Source organism: Rhinatrema bivittatum, chromosome 2 (genome assembly GCF_901001135.1).
Source record: "Rhinatrema bivittatum chromosome 2, aRhiBiv1.1, whole genome shotgun sequence".
NCBI classification, from domain to species: Eukaryota; Metazoa; Chordata; class Amphibia; order Gymnophiona; family Rhinatrematidae; genus Rhinatrema; species Rhinatrema bivittatum.
Window position 1 is genome coordinate 661,944,869 of NC_042616.1, and position 14,024 is coordinate 661,958,892.

The 14,024-nt window shown below is 42.7% G+C and overlaps 1 protein-coding gene across 1 annotated transcript in view; it reads left to right on the forward strand.

Annotated features, from left to right (window-relative positions):
• The window catches only part of PREX2 (phosphatidylinositol-3,4,5-trisphosphate dependent Rac exchange factor 2), a 922,406-nt gene that overhangs the window by 870,409 nt on the left and 37,973 nt on the right, over positions 1-14,024 (forward strand). The window contains exon 38 of the mRNA XM_029591436.1: positions 13,190-13,292. Within this exon, the coding sequence (XP_029447296.1) occupies positions 13,190-13,292 (103 nt within the window). The remainder of the gene's footprint in view (positions 1-13,189; positions 13,293-14,024) is intronic.

A 14,024-nucleotide genomic window follows, 5' to 3' on the forward strand; every position in this document is an offset into this window, starting at 1 on the left:
GTGGTTTCCCATACTCCAGGATCTCTCCATCTGCAGGCACATTCCCTTGGGAACGGACCCGCATCTGATCACTCAAAACAATGGATGCCTACACCATCCCAATCTTCAGGCCTTGTCCCTGACGGTATGGATGTTGAAAGGTTAATCCTTCAACCACTTAACCTTTCAGATTTGGTTTCTCGTGTCCTGATTGCTTCACGGAAGCCTTCCACAAGGAAATCTTATTCCTATAAATGGAAAAGGTACACATCATGGTGCACTTCGCAGTCCCTTGATCCCTTTTCCTGTCCAATCCCAAGGTTTTTGGACTATCTCTGGCATTTGTCAGAGTCAGGTCTAAAAACCTCTTCCATCAGAATGCATTTCAGTGCGGTAGCCGCCTTCCATAAAGGTGTCGGGGATGTCCCTATATCAGTACAACCCCTCATAACACGATTTTTAAAGGGCTTGCTCCATATCAAGCCACCTTTACGTCCTCTGGCCCCTTCTTGGGACCTTAATCTGGTTCTCAGTCGGCTCATGAAAACTCCATTAGAGCCTCTTCACTCCTGTGACCTAAAATATCTCACATGGAAAGTGATTTTCCTTTTAACTATCACTTCAGCTCGCAGAGTTAGTGAGTTACAGGCCCTAGTTACCTATCTGCCTTACACTAAACTCCTGCAGGACCGGGCGGTACTCCGCACTCACCCTAAGTTTTTACCCAAGGTAGTTTCGGAGTTTCACATTAATCAATCCATCATACTACCTACCTTTTTTCCCAGGCCCCATTCCAATCCAGGGGAACAGGCTCTGCATACCCTTGACTGTAAACGGGCTCTAGCTTTCTATCTAGACCATACACTTGCCCACAGGAAGAACACTCAGTTATTCATCTCTTTCCATCCCAACAAATTAGGGCAACCTGTGGGTAAGCAGACTCTCTCCTCCTGGTTGGCGAACTGCATATCTTTTTGCTACCAGCAAGAAGGCATTCCTTTTCAAGACCGTGTTAAAGCACACTCTGTGAGGGCCATGGCGACTTCAGTAGCACACCTAAGATCGGTGCCGCTTCCTGACATTTGCAGGGCTGCCACCTGGAGCTCTCTCCATACCTTCGCAGCCCACTATTGCTTGGACAAAGCTGGAATACAAGATTCCATCTTCGGCCAGTCTGTCCTGCGTAACCTATTTCCAACGTGAAGTACCAACACCCTTCTCCCTGCCCGGTGGGGTTCAGGATGCCCTCTACCAAATTCCACCCCAGTTGTGCCTGTTGCACACCGTTGGGTATATTTGGTGCATGTTCGGACATCCTCAGCTCGGTACTCACCCATATGTGAGGACTACCATCCTGCTTGTCCTGTGAGAAAGCAAGTGTTGCTTACCTGTAACAGGTGTTCTCACAGGACAGCAGGATGTTAGTTCTCACGAAACCCGCCCGCCACCCCGCCGTGTTGGGTTCGCAACGTTTTGTTGTTTTATTTTTCGGCACTGCCTGTAGCTATCAAATAAGACTGAAGGGGGACCCCTGCTGGCTGCAGGGTTAGTGCCATGCTGGGCATGCCCAGTAGGGACCAGTCAAAGTTCTGGAAACTTTGATAGAAGTTTTCCATGATTGGGTTCCATCCTGATGATGTCACCCATATGTGAGGACTAACATCCTGTTGTCCTGTGAGAACACCTGTTACAGGTAAGCAACACTTGCTATCTGTGGCTGAGAACAAGGCCATGTCTGAATACATTCAGGAAAATCTCAACAAGGGCTTCATTAGACCGTCCAACTCTCCTGCAGGTGCAGGCTTCTTCTTTGTGGGCAAAAAGGACGGCACATTGCGTCCTTGCATAGATTACAGAGGCCTTAACGAAATAACTATTAAAGACCATTATCCCCTGCCTCTGATTTCAGAACTTTTTGATAGACTACAAGGAGCCCAGATCTTTTCAAAACTGGATCTGAAGGGAGCATACAACCTACTTCGCATTAAAGCTGGCGATGAATGGAAGACGGCCTTCAACACTCAAGACGGCCACTTCGAGTACTTAGTGATGCCATTCGGCCTATGTAATGCTCCGGCCGTCTTTCAAAATTTAATGAATGACATCTTCTGAGACCTCCTCTATAAATGTGTTGTTATCTACTTAGATGACATCTTAATCTTCTCACAAGACATCACCACTCACCAAGCAGATGTCAAGAGGGTACTACAGAGGCTTCGTGAGACCCATCTCTACGCCAAGCTATCCAAATGTGAATTTCATAAGGAATCAGTGCCTTTCCTAGGCTACATTGTCTCCAAAGAAGTTTTCCAAATGGACCCATAGAAACTAGAGAGTATTAAGAAATGGGCACAACCCATCAGATTAAAGGCTCTCAGATGCTTATTAGGTTTCACCAACTATTATAGGACCTTCAGCAAGAATTACTCATCACTCACAGTACCACTGACCACTATGACCAGGAAAGGTGCCAACGTGGCTAATTGGTCTCCCGAAGCGATTACTGCATTCCAAAAGCTGAAGGATGCCTTTTCAACTAAACCATGCCTTCGACATCCAGACCCCTCAAAACCTTTCATCATGGAGGTCAATGCCTCAGACCTTGGTGTAGGGGCAGTACTAAGCCAGGCTGGTGATTCTAAGGTCCCACATCCTTGTTCATTTTTCTCACGTCACTTTTCTCCTGCCAAGAGAAATTACGGAGTTGGAGACAAGGAACATCTGACTATATAGATGGCATTCTAAGAATGGTGCCCTTGACTTGAGGGAGCGCAACATCAAGTAACGGTCTTCACTAGGGGTGTGAATCGTGTGATCGATCGTCTTAACGATCGATTTTGGCTGGGGGGGGGAGGGAAATCTGATCGACGGTCGCCCGTATGGCCGGCGCCATTTTGAAGATTGGCAATACGGCCCGCGTGCAGGAGGTCGCTCCCGGACCCCCGCTGGACTTTTGGCAAGTCTTGTGGGGGTCAGGAGGCCCCCCCAAGCTGGCCAAAAGACCCTGGGGGTCCAGCGGGGTTCCGGGAGCGATCTCCTGCACGCGTGACGTCGGGAGCCAGGAACCAAAATGGCGCCGGTGCTACCTTTGCCCTGTCACATGATAAGGGCAAAGGGCCACCGGCACCATTTCTCAACGCAGCCGTGGCCAGAGAGCTGGAGATCGCGTCGGGACCCCCCCACTGGACCCCAGGTAATTTAAAACATATTGGGAGGGTTCGGGATGGTGGGGGATTTGTTTTAAAGGTTCGGGGTGGGTTTTAGGGGTTTTTTGGTGTGCCGGTTTTCCCGCGCCCTATTTAACGATACAATACAAATGCCCCTGACGATAAATCGGGGGCATTTGTATTGTATTGTGCACTCTAACGAATTTGGTCGATTTTAAAATTATCTGACGATAATTTTAATCGTTCAAAAATGATTCACATCCCTAGTCTTCTCAGACCATAAGAACTTGGAGTATCTCCACCACGCACAGCGCCTGAACCATAGATAAGCAAGATGGTCGCTGTTTTTAAACAGATTCAATTTCGTGCTCAAGTATTGTCCAGGAGACAAGAATATAAGAGCTGATGCTCTTTCACGCTCCTTCCTCTCTGAAATACGTACCCAAAGAGCCGCAACACATCATTGACCCCGAATAGGTCATATTGGCAACTACCCATTCGGTGCCTGTAGGAAAGATGATTGTACCCAAGAACCTCAGGAAAAAGCTATTGGCTTGGGCCCACAACTCCAAACTCTCAGGACACCCTGGGCAATGAAGGACATTGTCTAAATTGCAAACCTTTTATTGGTGACCCACCATGAAATAGGACACGTTTGCCTATGTTACTTCCTGCGCAAACTGCGCTAAACAAAAGACGCTGCCTAGTGAATTATCTGGAAATACATTTGTGACTTTGAAGGAAAAAATATAGAAGTTTGACTATCAGAAGTGGCCAAACTTGCTAGGGAGCTGTAACTGTTTGGTGAATGCTGCGGGATGGCTACATGTTGGAAAAGGCATCAGTCAGTATGCATTAAGCGAATTATCTGGAAATACATTTGTGACTTTGAAGGAAAAAATATAGAAGTTTGACTATCAGAAGTGGCCAAAATCATGGGAGTTTGTGTCATACAGACATTATAACGATCTTCAAATGCATATTAGATATTTACAACATTGGATTGGCTGAGTCCAGTGCTATGTATTGGCGCTATACATATAACATATTAACAGTGGAGAAGTGACCCTCCGTTTGATTCCAACATATAACACAGTGTTGAGTGAAGGCGTTTTCATCTTGATTGTATATGCAATTCTTGGAGATATAGCATCATTCCCTGAGGAAGCCCTGTTGTACGGGCGAAACGAGCGCCTCGTCGGAGTATATAAAAAATTGATCCACTTTTGGAATTATATGATATAAAATCCAAGTGTTGAAAAAAAATTGTTTAAGGTTTAAAAAATGTAAAGTTTCATGTTTAACAATACCTGTTAACATACACTGTTATATGTGACATGTACTAGCATTCAGTTTACAAGTACACTGAATTTTATGGTTTTATGTGATGTGAGTACTATGAATGCTGTGAATGGAGGGTAGAGTATGATTGAGATAATTTTTAATGTAAGGAGGATTGTGGGTTACATAGCGGGACTTGTATTAAAAGCATGTAAATAATGATGTATTAAAATTACCATGTATAATAAAAAATGTTGGCATTATATTTTGCCGAGTTCCTCTGGATGATTACACAGTTTGCAAGGGGTTAAAGGGACACTTAGAGAAAATAAGGCCATTGCGGAAAGATTAAACAATTTCTTTGCTTCTGTGTTTACTGAAGAGGATATTGTGGAGATGCCCGTTTTGGAAAAGGTTTTCATGGGTAATGATTCAGATGGACTGAACCAAATCACGGTATACCTAGAAGATGTGGTAGACCTGATTGACAAACTGAAAAGTAGTAAATCACCTAGACCGGATGGTGTACACCCCAGGGTTCTGAAGAAACTCAAAAATGAAATTACAGATCTGTTAGTAGAAATTTGTAACTTATCATTAAAATCATCCATTGTACCTGAAGACTGGAGGGTGGTTAATGTAACCCCAATATTTAAAAAGGGCTCCAGGGATGATCCAGGAAACTACAGACCAGTTAGCCTGAATTCAGTGCCAGAAAAAATAGTGGACAGTGTTCTAAAGATAAAAAAAAACCCAACAAAAGACCTCGGTATCTGGATTGACAATGAACTCAACTTAAAAAAGAACATTACCGCGAAAACGAAAGAAGGCTTTATGAAACTTCACATCCTGAAACATCTAAAACCTCTGATCCACCACCAAGAATTCCGTACAGTGCTGCAGTCCTTGATCTTCAACAGCCTCAACTACTGCAACTCTCTCATAATCGGCCTCCCAAAATCCACCATAAAGCCACTCCAAATGTTGCAAAACGCTGCCGCTAGAATCCTCACTGGCAAGAAGAAATCTGATCATATCACCCCCGTCCTGAAAAGTCTCCACTGGCTACCCATAGCACAAAGAATCGAATTCAAAACCCTAACAATCGTCCACAACACAATTTTCAAACAATCCGACCCCGCCCTCAACGACATGATCCACCTTCACAAAACACAATGCCCTACGAGATCTGCTTGCAAACTGAACCTTGACATACCTTCCCCCTGTATTGCCAAACTGACCGCCATGAGGAACAGAGCTTTCTCTATTGCAGGACCCAAATTATGGAACTCCCTACCCCAATACCTAAGCTCTCTCAGTGACATTAAATCTTTTAAAAAGGAACTCAAAACCTGGTATTTCAATCTAACCTTCCGTGACGGAGTCGGTTAAGCAGTCACCTATCTCCACCACTTAGCACATCTCACCAACTCCCCCCGAATGTCCTCCCCCGTTTGCCTCCTCCCCCTGCCCCTACCAGATCCCCCCTCCCCTCTACTACCCCCTCCTCATCCCTGACACTTTCCTCCCCGTTCTACGCCACCCCTCTTTGAGCTCTGCCCACTGTCCCCCGACTTTATAGGATGTAAAGCACCCTTTTTCAGTTTGTAACCACCGCTCCCCCTCTTAACCTTTTAAGTTTGTAATCGCTTGTAATCGCTGCTCCCCTTTTCAATCCGTACATTTCTCCATTCACTATGTATAATTTCGATCCAGTGTTACCAAACTGTATCAAGTTGTTATCTTGTTCACTGTTTATTAATTTCGTTCCAGTGTTCCCAATATGTATTAAGTTGTTATCCTGTAAATCGGAGTGAAGGCATCCCGCTATACTTCGGTATATAAAAACCGCAAAATAAATAAATAAATAAATAAAATCACAAAACATATAGATAGATATGGTTTAATGGAACAAAGTCAGTATGGTTTTTCCCAAGGTAAGTCTTGCCTCACAAATCTGCTTCACTTTTTTGAAGGGGTTAATAAACATGTAGATAAAGGTGAAAGTAATTGATGAGTGATGTAATCAAATTTGCAGATGATACAAATTTATTCAGAGTAATTAAATCACAAGTGGATTGTGATAAATTGCAGGAGGACCTTGTGAGACTGGAAAATTGGGCATCCAAATGCCAGATGAAATTTAATGTGGATAAGTACAAGGTGATGGATACAGGGAAAAACAACCTATGCTATAGTTACACAATGTTAGGTTCCATATTAGGAGCTACCACCCAGGAAAGAGATCTAGGCATCATGGTGGATAATACATTGAAATCGTCAGCTCAGAGTGCTGTGGCAGTCAAAAAAGCAAACAGAATGTTAGGAATTATTAGGAAGGAAATGGTTAATAAAACGGAAAATGTCAAAATGCCTCTGTATCGCTCCATGGTGAGACCGCACCTTGAATACTGTGTACAATTCTGGTTGCCGCATCTCAAAAAAGATATAGTTGACGATGGCACAGAGAAGGGCGACCAAAATGATAAAGAGGAATGAACATGTTCTTATGTTCTAAGAAGCATTATAGGCTGTCTTTAAAAAAGATGGTGCTTCCATTTACATCGGTGTGGTCTATAGGCTTCTTATTTAGACAGAAGAGCTGGACAGAAATCTGATCAAATACATCAAAAAGATGGGAAAGAAGGGAGAAGTGTTGTTTGTTGGAGATTTTAATCTGCCAGATGTAGACTGGAGTATTCCTTCTGCAGAATCTATGAAAAGTAGAGAGATAGTGAATGCCCTCTGGAAATGGGAGTGGTGCCATGAATGGTTGTGGTCCCACTTTATAAGAGTGATAACAGAAAGGAGGCTGGAAACTACAGACCAGTTAGCCTCACCTCGGTGGTGGGAAAATTAATGGAGACATTGCTAAAAGAAAGGTTACTGAACTATCTACAATCCAGTAAGTTGCTGGACCCAAGGCAGCATGGATTCACCAGAGGAAGGTCCTGTCAGACAAGTCTGATTGATTTTTTGATTGAGTGACTAAAGAATTGGATCAAGGAAGAGCCCTCAACGTCATCTACTTGATGGAGTAGAGAGAATGAAAAGTGATTTACAAAAGCTTGACGAGTGGTCGAAGATTTGGCATCTGGGATTCAATGCCAAAAAGTGCAGAGTCATGCATCTGGGATGCAGTAATCCAAAACAGCTGTATGTGAGGGGGAGGGGGGGGAGGCTGATGTGTATGGACCAAGAGCAGGATCTTAGGGTGATAGTCTCTGGTGATCTGAAGATAGCGAAGCATGTGACAAGTGATAGCTAAATTTAGAAGAATGCTGGACTGCATAAATAAAGGAATAACCAGTAAGAAAATGGATGTGGTGATGCCCTTGTATAGGTTCTTGATGAGACCTCACCTGGAGTATTATATTCAGTTCTGAAGCCCTTATCTCAAAAGAGATAGAGATAGGATGGAGGTGGTCCAGAGAAGGGCTACCAAAATGGTGTGGGGTCAGAGACTGAAAAATATGAATATATATACCCTGGAAGAGAGGAGGCACAGGGGTGATATGATACAGATTTTCAGATACCTGAAAGGTTTTAATGATGTACAAATATCAAACCTTTTCTGTTGGAAAGAAATCAGCAGAACTAGGGGTCATGAAATGAAACTCCAGAGAGGACATCTCAAAACCAACTTCAGAAAATATTTCTTCATGGAGAGGGTGGTGGTTGCCTGAAATGCCCTTCCGGAGGAGGTGGTAAAAACCAAACAGTAAAAGAAGTCAAAAGGGCATGGAATAAATGTTGTGGATCCCTAAAGGCTAAAGGATCAAAATAAAGAAAAGAGTGCATGGAATAACTTGCTGGTGTTATGATTTGTGGTATATTGACCCTTGGCCTGAGGTGCAAGTTGTTACTACCTGTGGGAAGCACCCCCATAGGTCTGCACCGCCGGGAGGTGAGGTCAGAGACAGCGAAGAGTTCTGGGTGAGGCAATGGAGAGGTTCCGCGGCACCAGGAGAGGACCCCCATGGAGAGTAGACTGGGCAGAGACCCCGAGGGAAGGAATGCCAGACAGACCGCAGAGTGGGGGGTGTGAGGCTTGGCCAATCAGGAGGTACTCTGGAGGGCAAGCCCGAAGGGAGGAGCTGCACAGCGTAGGATGATGCTGTAATGCCGTACGCCAGCCCACAGGACAGAGAAGCCCGAGCTGGGCCTCTAGTGATGACGTAGCACCGCCCCAAGGACCGGGGAAGTGTAGGCAGTCTCAATATAGTACGTAGGAACCCCGAGGAGCGGGGAGGCACTCAAGTCCCCAGGAAAGCCGGAGAGTGCTACCCCAAGGAGCAGGGAAGCTCTGGCAGTCACTGTAATACGTAAGCGTGGTCCCGAGGAGTGGGAGACATGGCCAGTCTTGTTCAGGCTGCGGGCATAACCCCGAGGAACGGAGAAGTCCCACTGTAGGACTCACAGATAGCTGAGGTGTCCCAGAGGTAGTCCCGCGGAACAGGAGGTCTTGCAGGTTAGAACCCAGGAGATGCAGAGCCAGCCTGAGGAGTAGGGTAGGCAAGGAGAGCGATCCCCAATGCATGCACTGGCCCTTGACGAGCAGGTACCAGACAGGGTCCAAGTCCAAGGCAAGAAGCATAGTCTCAGGAACACGTAGGCAGTCATTGAAGACGAACAGAACTTGTTGCCAAGTCAGCCAGATGACGGCGAAGGTGGAGTTTAAATACACTGGTCTGATGATGTCATCAACCGGAGACGCCCCCGAGGTTCCTGCCGAGGAGGCTTCAAAAGAGGGCTCGGTGGCGCATGTGCCTAGGAAGGCCTGAAGTCCAGGAAGATGGTGGCGGCATCCAGGCCACCATGAGGAGTCCCGGGGAACGCGGCAGTGAAAGCTGGCCTGAGCCGCGAGCAGCCCCGGGGAGGGCAGGAGAGCAGTGCAGGAAGTAAGTACATGCTGTTGCAGCCATCTGCGACTGACGGGCATAACAGCTGGTGGGGCAGTTATTGTCCTTTAACTAATAAGCCTTGATACTGTTGATGCAACTCCATCATTACTCTCTTCTTCAACAACAGGGGAAAAAGGGGAATTGGATTCATACAGTCACCAACGAGGGCCCTAACTTTTTTGGTGTGAGAATTTGATAATCATGGGGTAACCTATAAGGCGCAGCATATATTACCATAAGCTTACTGGGCAGACTGGATGGACCATTTTGTTCTTTTCTGACGTCATTTCTATGTTTCTTTGTTTCTATCTATAAAGAAGAGTATATGTCCCTGAATTAAACTCAAGAGCCTATGGTAACACTGCCTTAGAAATGATAGAACCACATGGCTCTGCTCTTTACTTCGCATTTAGAAACCCACTCGGCACCTAAGATCATTAACACAAAATCTATTAGACATTCCTTCACCCCGACAGGCAAGACTAGACATCACCAGAAGGAGGGCTTTCTCTGTAGCAGGACCCTCCCTCTGGAACTCTCTACCGAATCCTCTTCGTCTACTATCAAATCCACAACATTTCAAAAAATCTCTAAAAACATACTTATTTCAACAAGCATTTAACATCTCACCAATCCACTCATCTTCCACTACTCAAAACCAGTCCCCCTCCCCTACCCCTCTATAGTATTTCCTCTCCCCGTCTATTTTTTTTCAATTATAGTTACAATCACTCCCTTCCCTATCTCCTGAGAATATCCTTCCCTAGATAACTACCAGTCCTTTTCCTTGCCCCCCCCCTTGTTAATTTGTTACTTACAAGTTATATACCAGTTTATGTATTTTATTCTTTTAAGTTATATTTTAATTTCGTTTATTTTATATTTTTGTAAACCGTTTTGATAAAACATTTATTTTTAAAAAACGGTACATAAATGCTTTCAAATAAATAAATAGATTATTCTTGACCATCAACTCAATTTGTTTAGATACTGTTTTATTACTGTGACCCAGGTCTGAGTCCTGGTCCATATGACACTAATATTTTCACCCCTTAACCTCTATCCCTAGAAGGTAATGGGCTGTATTGGTTATAGTGGCAGATGGTATAATATGAAATACGTATCATTAAGCCTTGGTGATATCATAGGGTGACATTTACTGGTATAAAGAGTGAGGCTTGCAGTGAGTGTGGGCTTCCTTTTCTTTTTCCTTTTGCCTGCTTGCTGTGTGTTTTTGCTTACTGGTACAAAAACCTAGTTAGATACATTTTTTCCATGAAAGGAGTAAATCTTATATCCTATTCCTAGGTTTAAGGCCTGCTTTCTTTTGCAAGAACCCCTAGGAGGGGTTATGGGGACATCAATGACAAGTGCCTACTTTGAAAGTCTCATCTTGTATCTCAGCCTTAGAATTGAATAAGTGACTGGTTTTCTCAGCTGAGCTGTGCTGAATTTTTATCAGAAATAAATTCCCTATGCTGAGGAAATTGTGTGCTGCTAAAGTATTTTATTTTGCTCTAGTTGTCTGTAGTTCTTTACTATGGAAGCCTGTGAAACTATTTGGATATCCTTGTTTTGTATTTAATAAAATTGGCATTATTGGAACAACCGTTTCAAAGTGTGGAGTTGAATCCTTTTCCCAGGGTTTGGGTTTGCTGGAGGTGGAAGATGCCTGTAAATTGTGGTAAGTCTGAACAGGCAACCATATTCAGTAGGGGGAAGTTGCTCAATCCACAGAGGTAAAAAAGAGTTTTCCTGTCCAGGAAGGAGGATCAGTGAAAGAAACCATTGAAGCCTGGTCAGCTACCCCATTTGACCACAACCAAACAAAGAAGAGTCAGTAGTTACCCCATTTGACCATTTCTTTCTAACCCACAGGCCAATGCAAGGATGTGAACCCCTCAGTACCTGGTTTTATTTTTTATATGCCATTAACAGGGGTAATATTTCTCTAAGCTGTCAGCTGTTACCACTTTTGAGACAATTTTAAAACTGCAAGCTAATTTTCAAGGGAAACTTCCAACATAGTTTTCCTTTAAAAATTCAGACTGAAGGGGCAAAGCTGGTAATTTATATCTGCATTCTTATACACTTGTTTTGAAACAGGTGCAAAGTATTTGATTTTATTTTTGTGATATTCTATTTATTCCTGCTTTACATGTTTATGGCATATTGTATTGATTATTTGCTTTGACTGGTTCTTCACTGTACACCACTTTGATGTTACAAGGAATTGTAATATATTAAATATTACATTACATTATCTTCCTGAAAGTAAGCGCGTGTATGTCTCCTCCCCCTCTCTCTATTTGTTTTAAAATTTGGAAGAGAGACTAATGGGACTTTCAGTACTTCCCTAGCTCTTCTTTTGACTATATGAGTCCTCTCCATGTCTGCACTGCTTGCTCCATGGAGCCTGGTGTACCACACAACTTTTTTTTTTTAAAGTAAACATGCCTTGGGCTTTAAAAGGGTAGGAAACACTGGGCTAGGCCTCTAAACTACATTTCCCTGCAATCCCCTGCTTCTTATCTTTAGAATCCTTTAGTCAACACCTTTTTACTTTTCCCCCTTATGACAGCATTCTCTCCAGAGTGCCCACTAGAGCTCCATCTGCCTTCCTGGCAATCTTACTTTTCCATCTCTTCAGGATGCTTCTAAATGTGTGAAGCACTTGTTTCATTACAGCACCCAATGAAACTAGGTGGCTATATTATTTAACCAGTTGGCAGGGATGGGGGAATTTTCAACAGCAGATATTTTGGTGCCTATCACCCGAAAATTGCCCCCAGAAAACAGCAGAATCCCTAAGTATTTTAATAATACAAATATTTCCTGAAAATCAAGGAAAATATATCACATTGAATGTAAATAGATTGCTATGGGGCTTCTTAAACTTGACATCATTTAAGGCCTCAGTGTGATATGTTTTCCTTGATTTTCAGTAAATATTTGTATTAAAATGCTAATATATTCTGCTGTTTTTTCTCTCATTTTTTTCTTTGAATTTAGATTCAAATGTAAGGCATGTATAAACGTGGGCGTATATTTACATATATATATATATATATGTGTGTGTGTGTGTGCAGATTTAGTCAAAACAAAAAAATGGCCATTCAAGCAAAATGATTAAAGTGTTCAATAATATAGCTAGTAAATATTCAGTTGTCACAAACACTAATGCTATGAATTTCTCAAACACAGTACCTCATATTCTAATAGAACTACATTTTTTTTTTTATTAATCATTAATTATTTCTGTATCACATATTAAGCATTCAAATTGCCTAGCACAATCTATTTTAAATAAAAGTGTCCATATGGCAACTAAAAAATAATGTTTTAATATACTTTGTAAATGTCTCCAACTGCTGAGGAGAATTTTTGTTGACAATGGGACATTAGATGTGCAGATAATACGGACTGAAACTAAACTCAGTACATTTACAGTGCAGGATTGAAACTACACATGGCACATTTAACAGTGTGAATACAAATTACAGTGTGTGTGATCTGGGACATTAGACTTAGACTCAACAGTACATTGGAGACATTTAGAAAATATGTTTTAAAAAATATTTTTCATTGCCATATGGACTCTTTTATATACACTAAGTAAACTCTGATAGGCAATTTGAGTGCTTAATAGAAATAATAAATGATAAAATGTGTAGTTCTATTATAGTATGAGGTATGAGAAATTCATAACATAACATTAGTGTTTGCGACAATTGTATATTTACTATCTTTATATATATGTATATATAATCTTCAAAGAGAAAAAAATCTGATACATGAATACAGGTAATTCATAAACAACAGATATCCTCTCATTTGAAATTTGTTTTTTCACTGCAGTTGCACTTTAAGCGTCACCCTAGAACAGGCCATCATTCTTGCTCGGAGTCATGGACTACCTCCCCGTTACATTATGCAAGCTACGGATGTAATGCGAAAGCAGGTATGTCAAGAGTTATTTCACACTGAGTCTATAATGCTTGTGCAGCAAACATCATATACCAACCTGCCAACTTTCCAAGATAAAAACACCACATACGATTGAGCTAGAATAATAGAGGTTCACAGATACCTTCATATCAGTGATATATATGTTAGATGGTAAGATTGGAGATTGATGCAATAAAGGTACAGTTAAATACCATAGAGTAAGATTGATGCAGAAGATCCAAAGACTGCAATCATTTTGTTTAATTAATAGGAGTCAGTGACATAGCTAATGGTGGACCCTGTGACCCCTCATTTCTGGCTCAGGCTCCCATCCCTAGCAGCAGGGTCATGGCCCATTTGAGTCAGCACCTTAAAGGTGCAGGAATTAAAGATCCTGGAGGCATTGGAATCATTTCCAGTTCATGATTCTCTCACCTATTAGGGGGCAAACTTGAAGGAGGTACTTCACCTGTTTACTTTTGGCAGGTAATTCTCTAAACCCCCCCCCCCCCCTCCTCTCAGGCACTTAAAAGTTTAGGAATGCCTGGACTGGGTGGAATTGCTCTTCAGAAGCCTGAGAGATTAGTCCTTGAATAAAGTAGCTGCCTTAACCACAGAGGGAACGTGAGAAGCAGCAGAAAAAGAACAGGAAGAGAGTGAAGAGACAGGAGATACCAAGTGTTGCCAGAAAATTTGTAGCCACTGCCATGAAAATGCACATATGATGGGAAAGGGATGGGGTAAG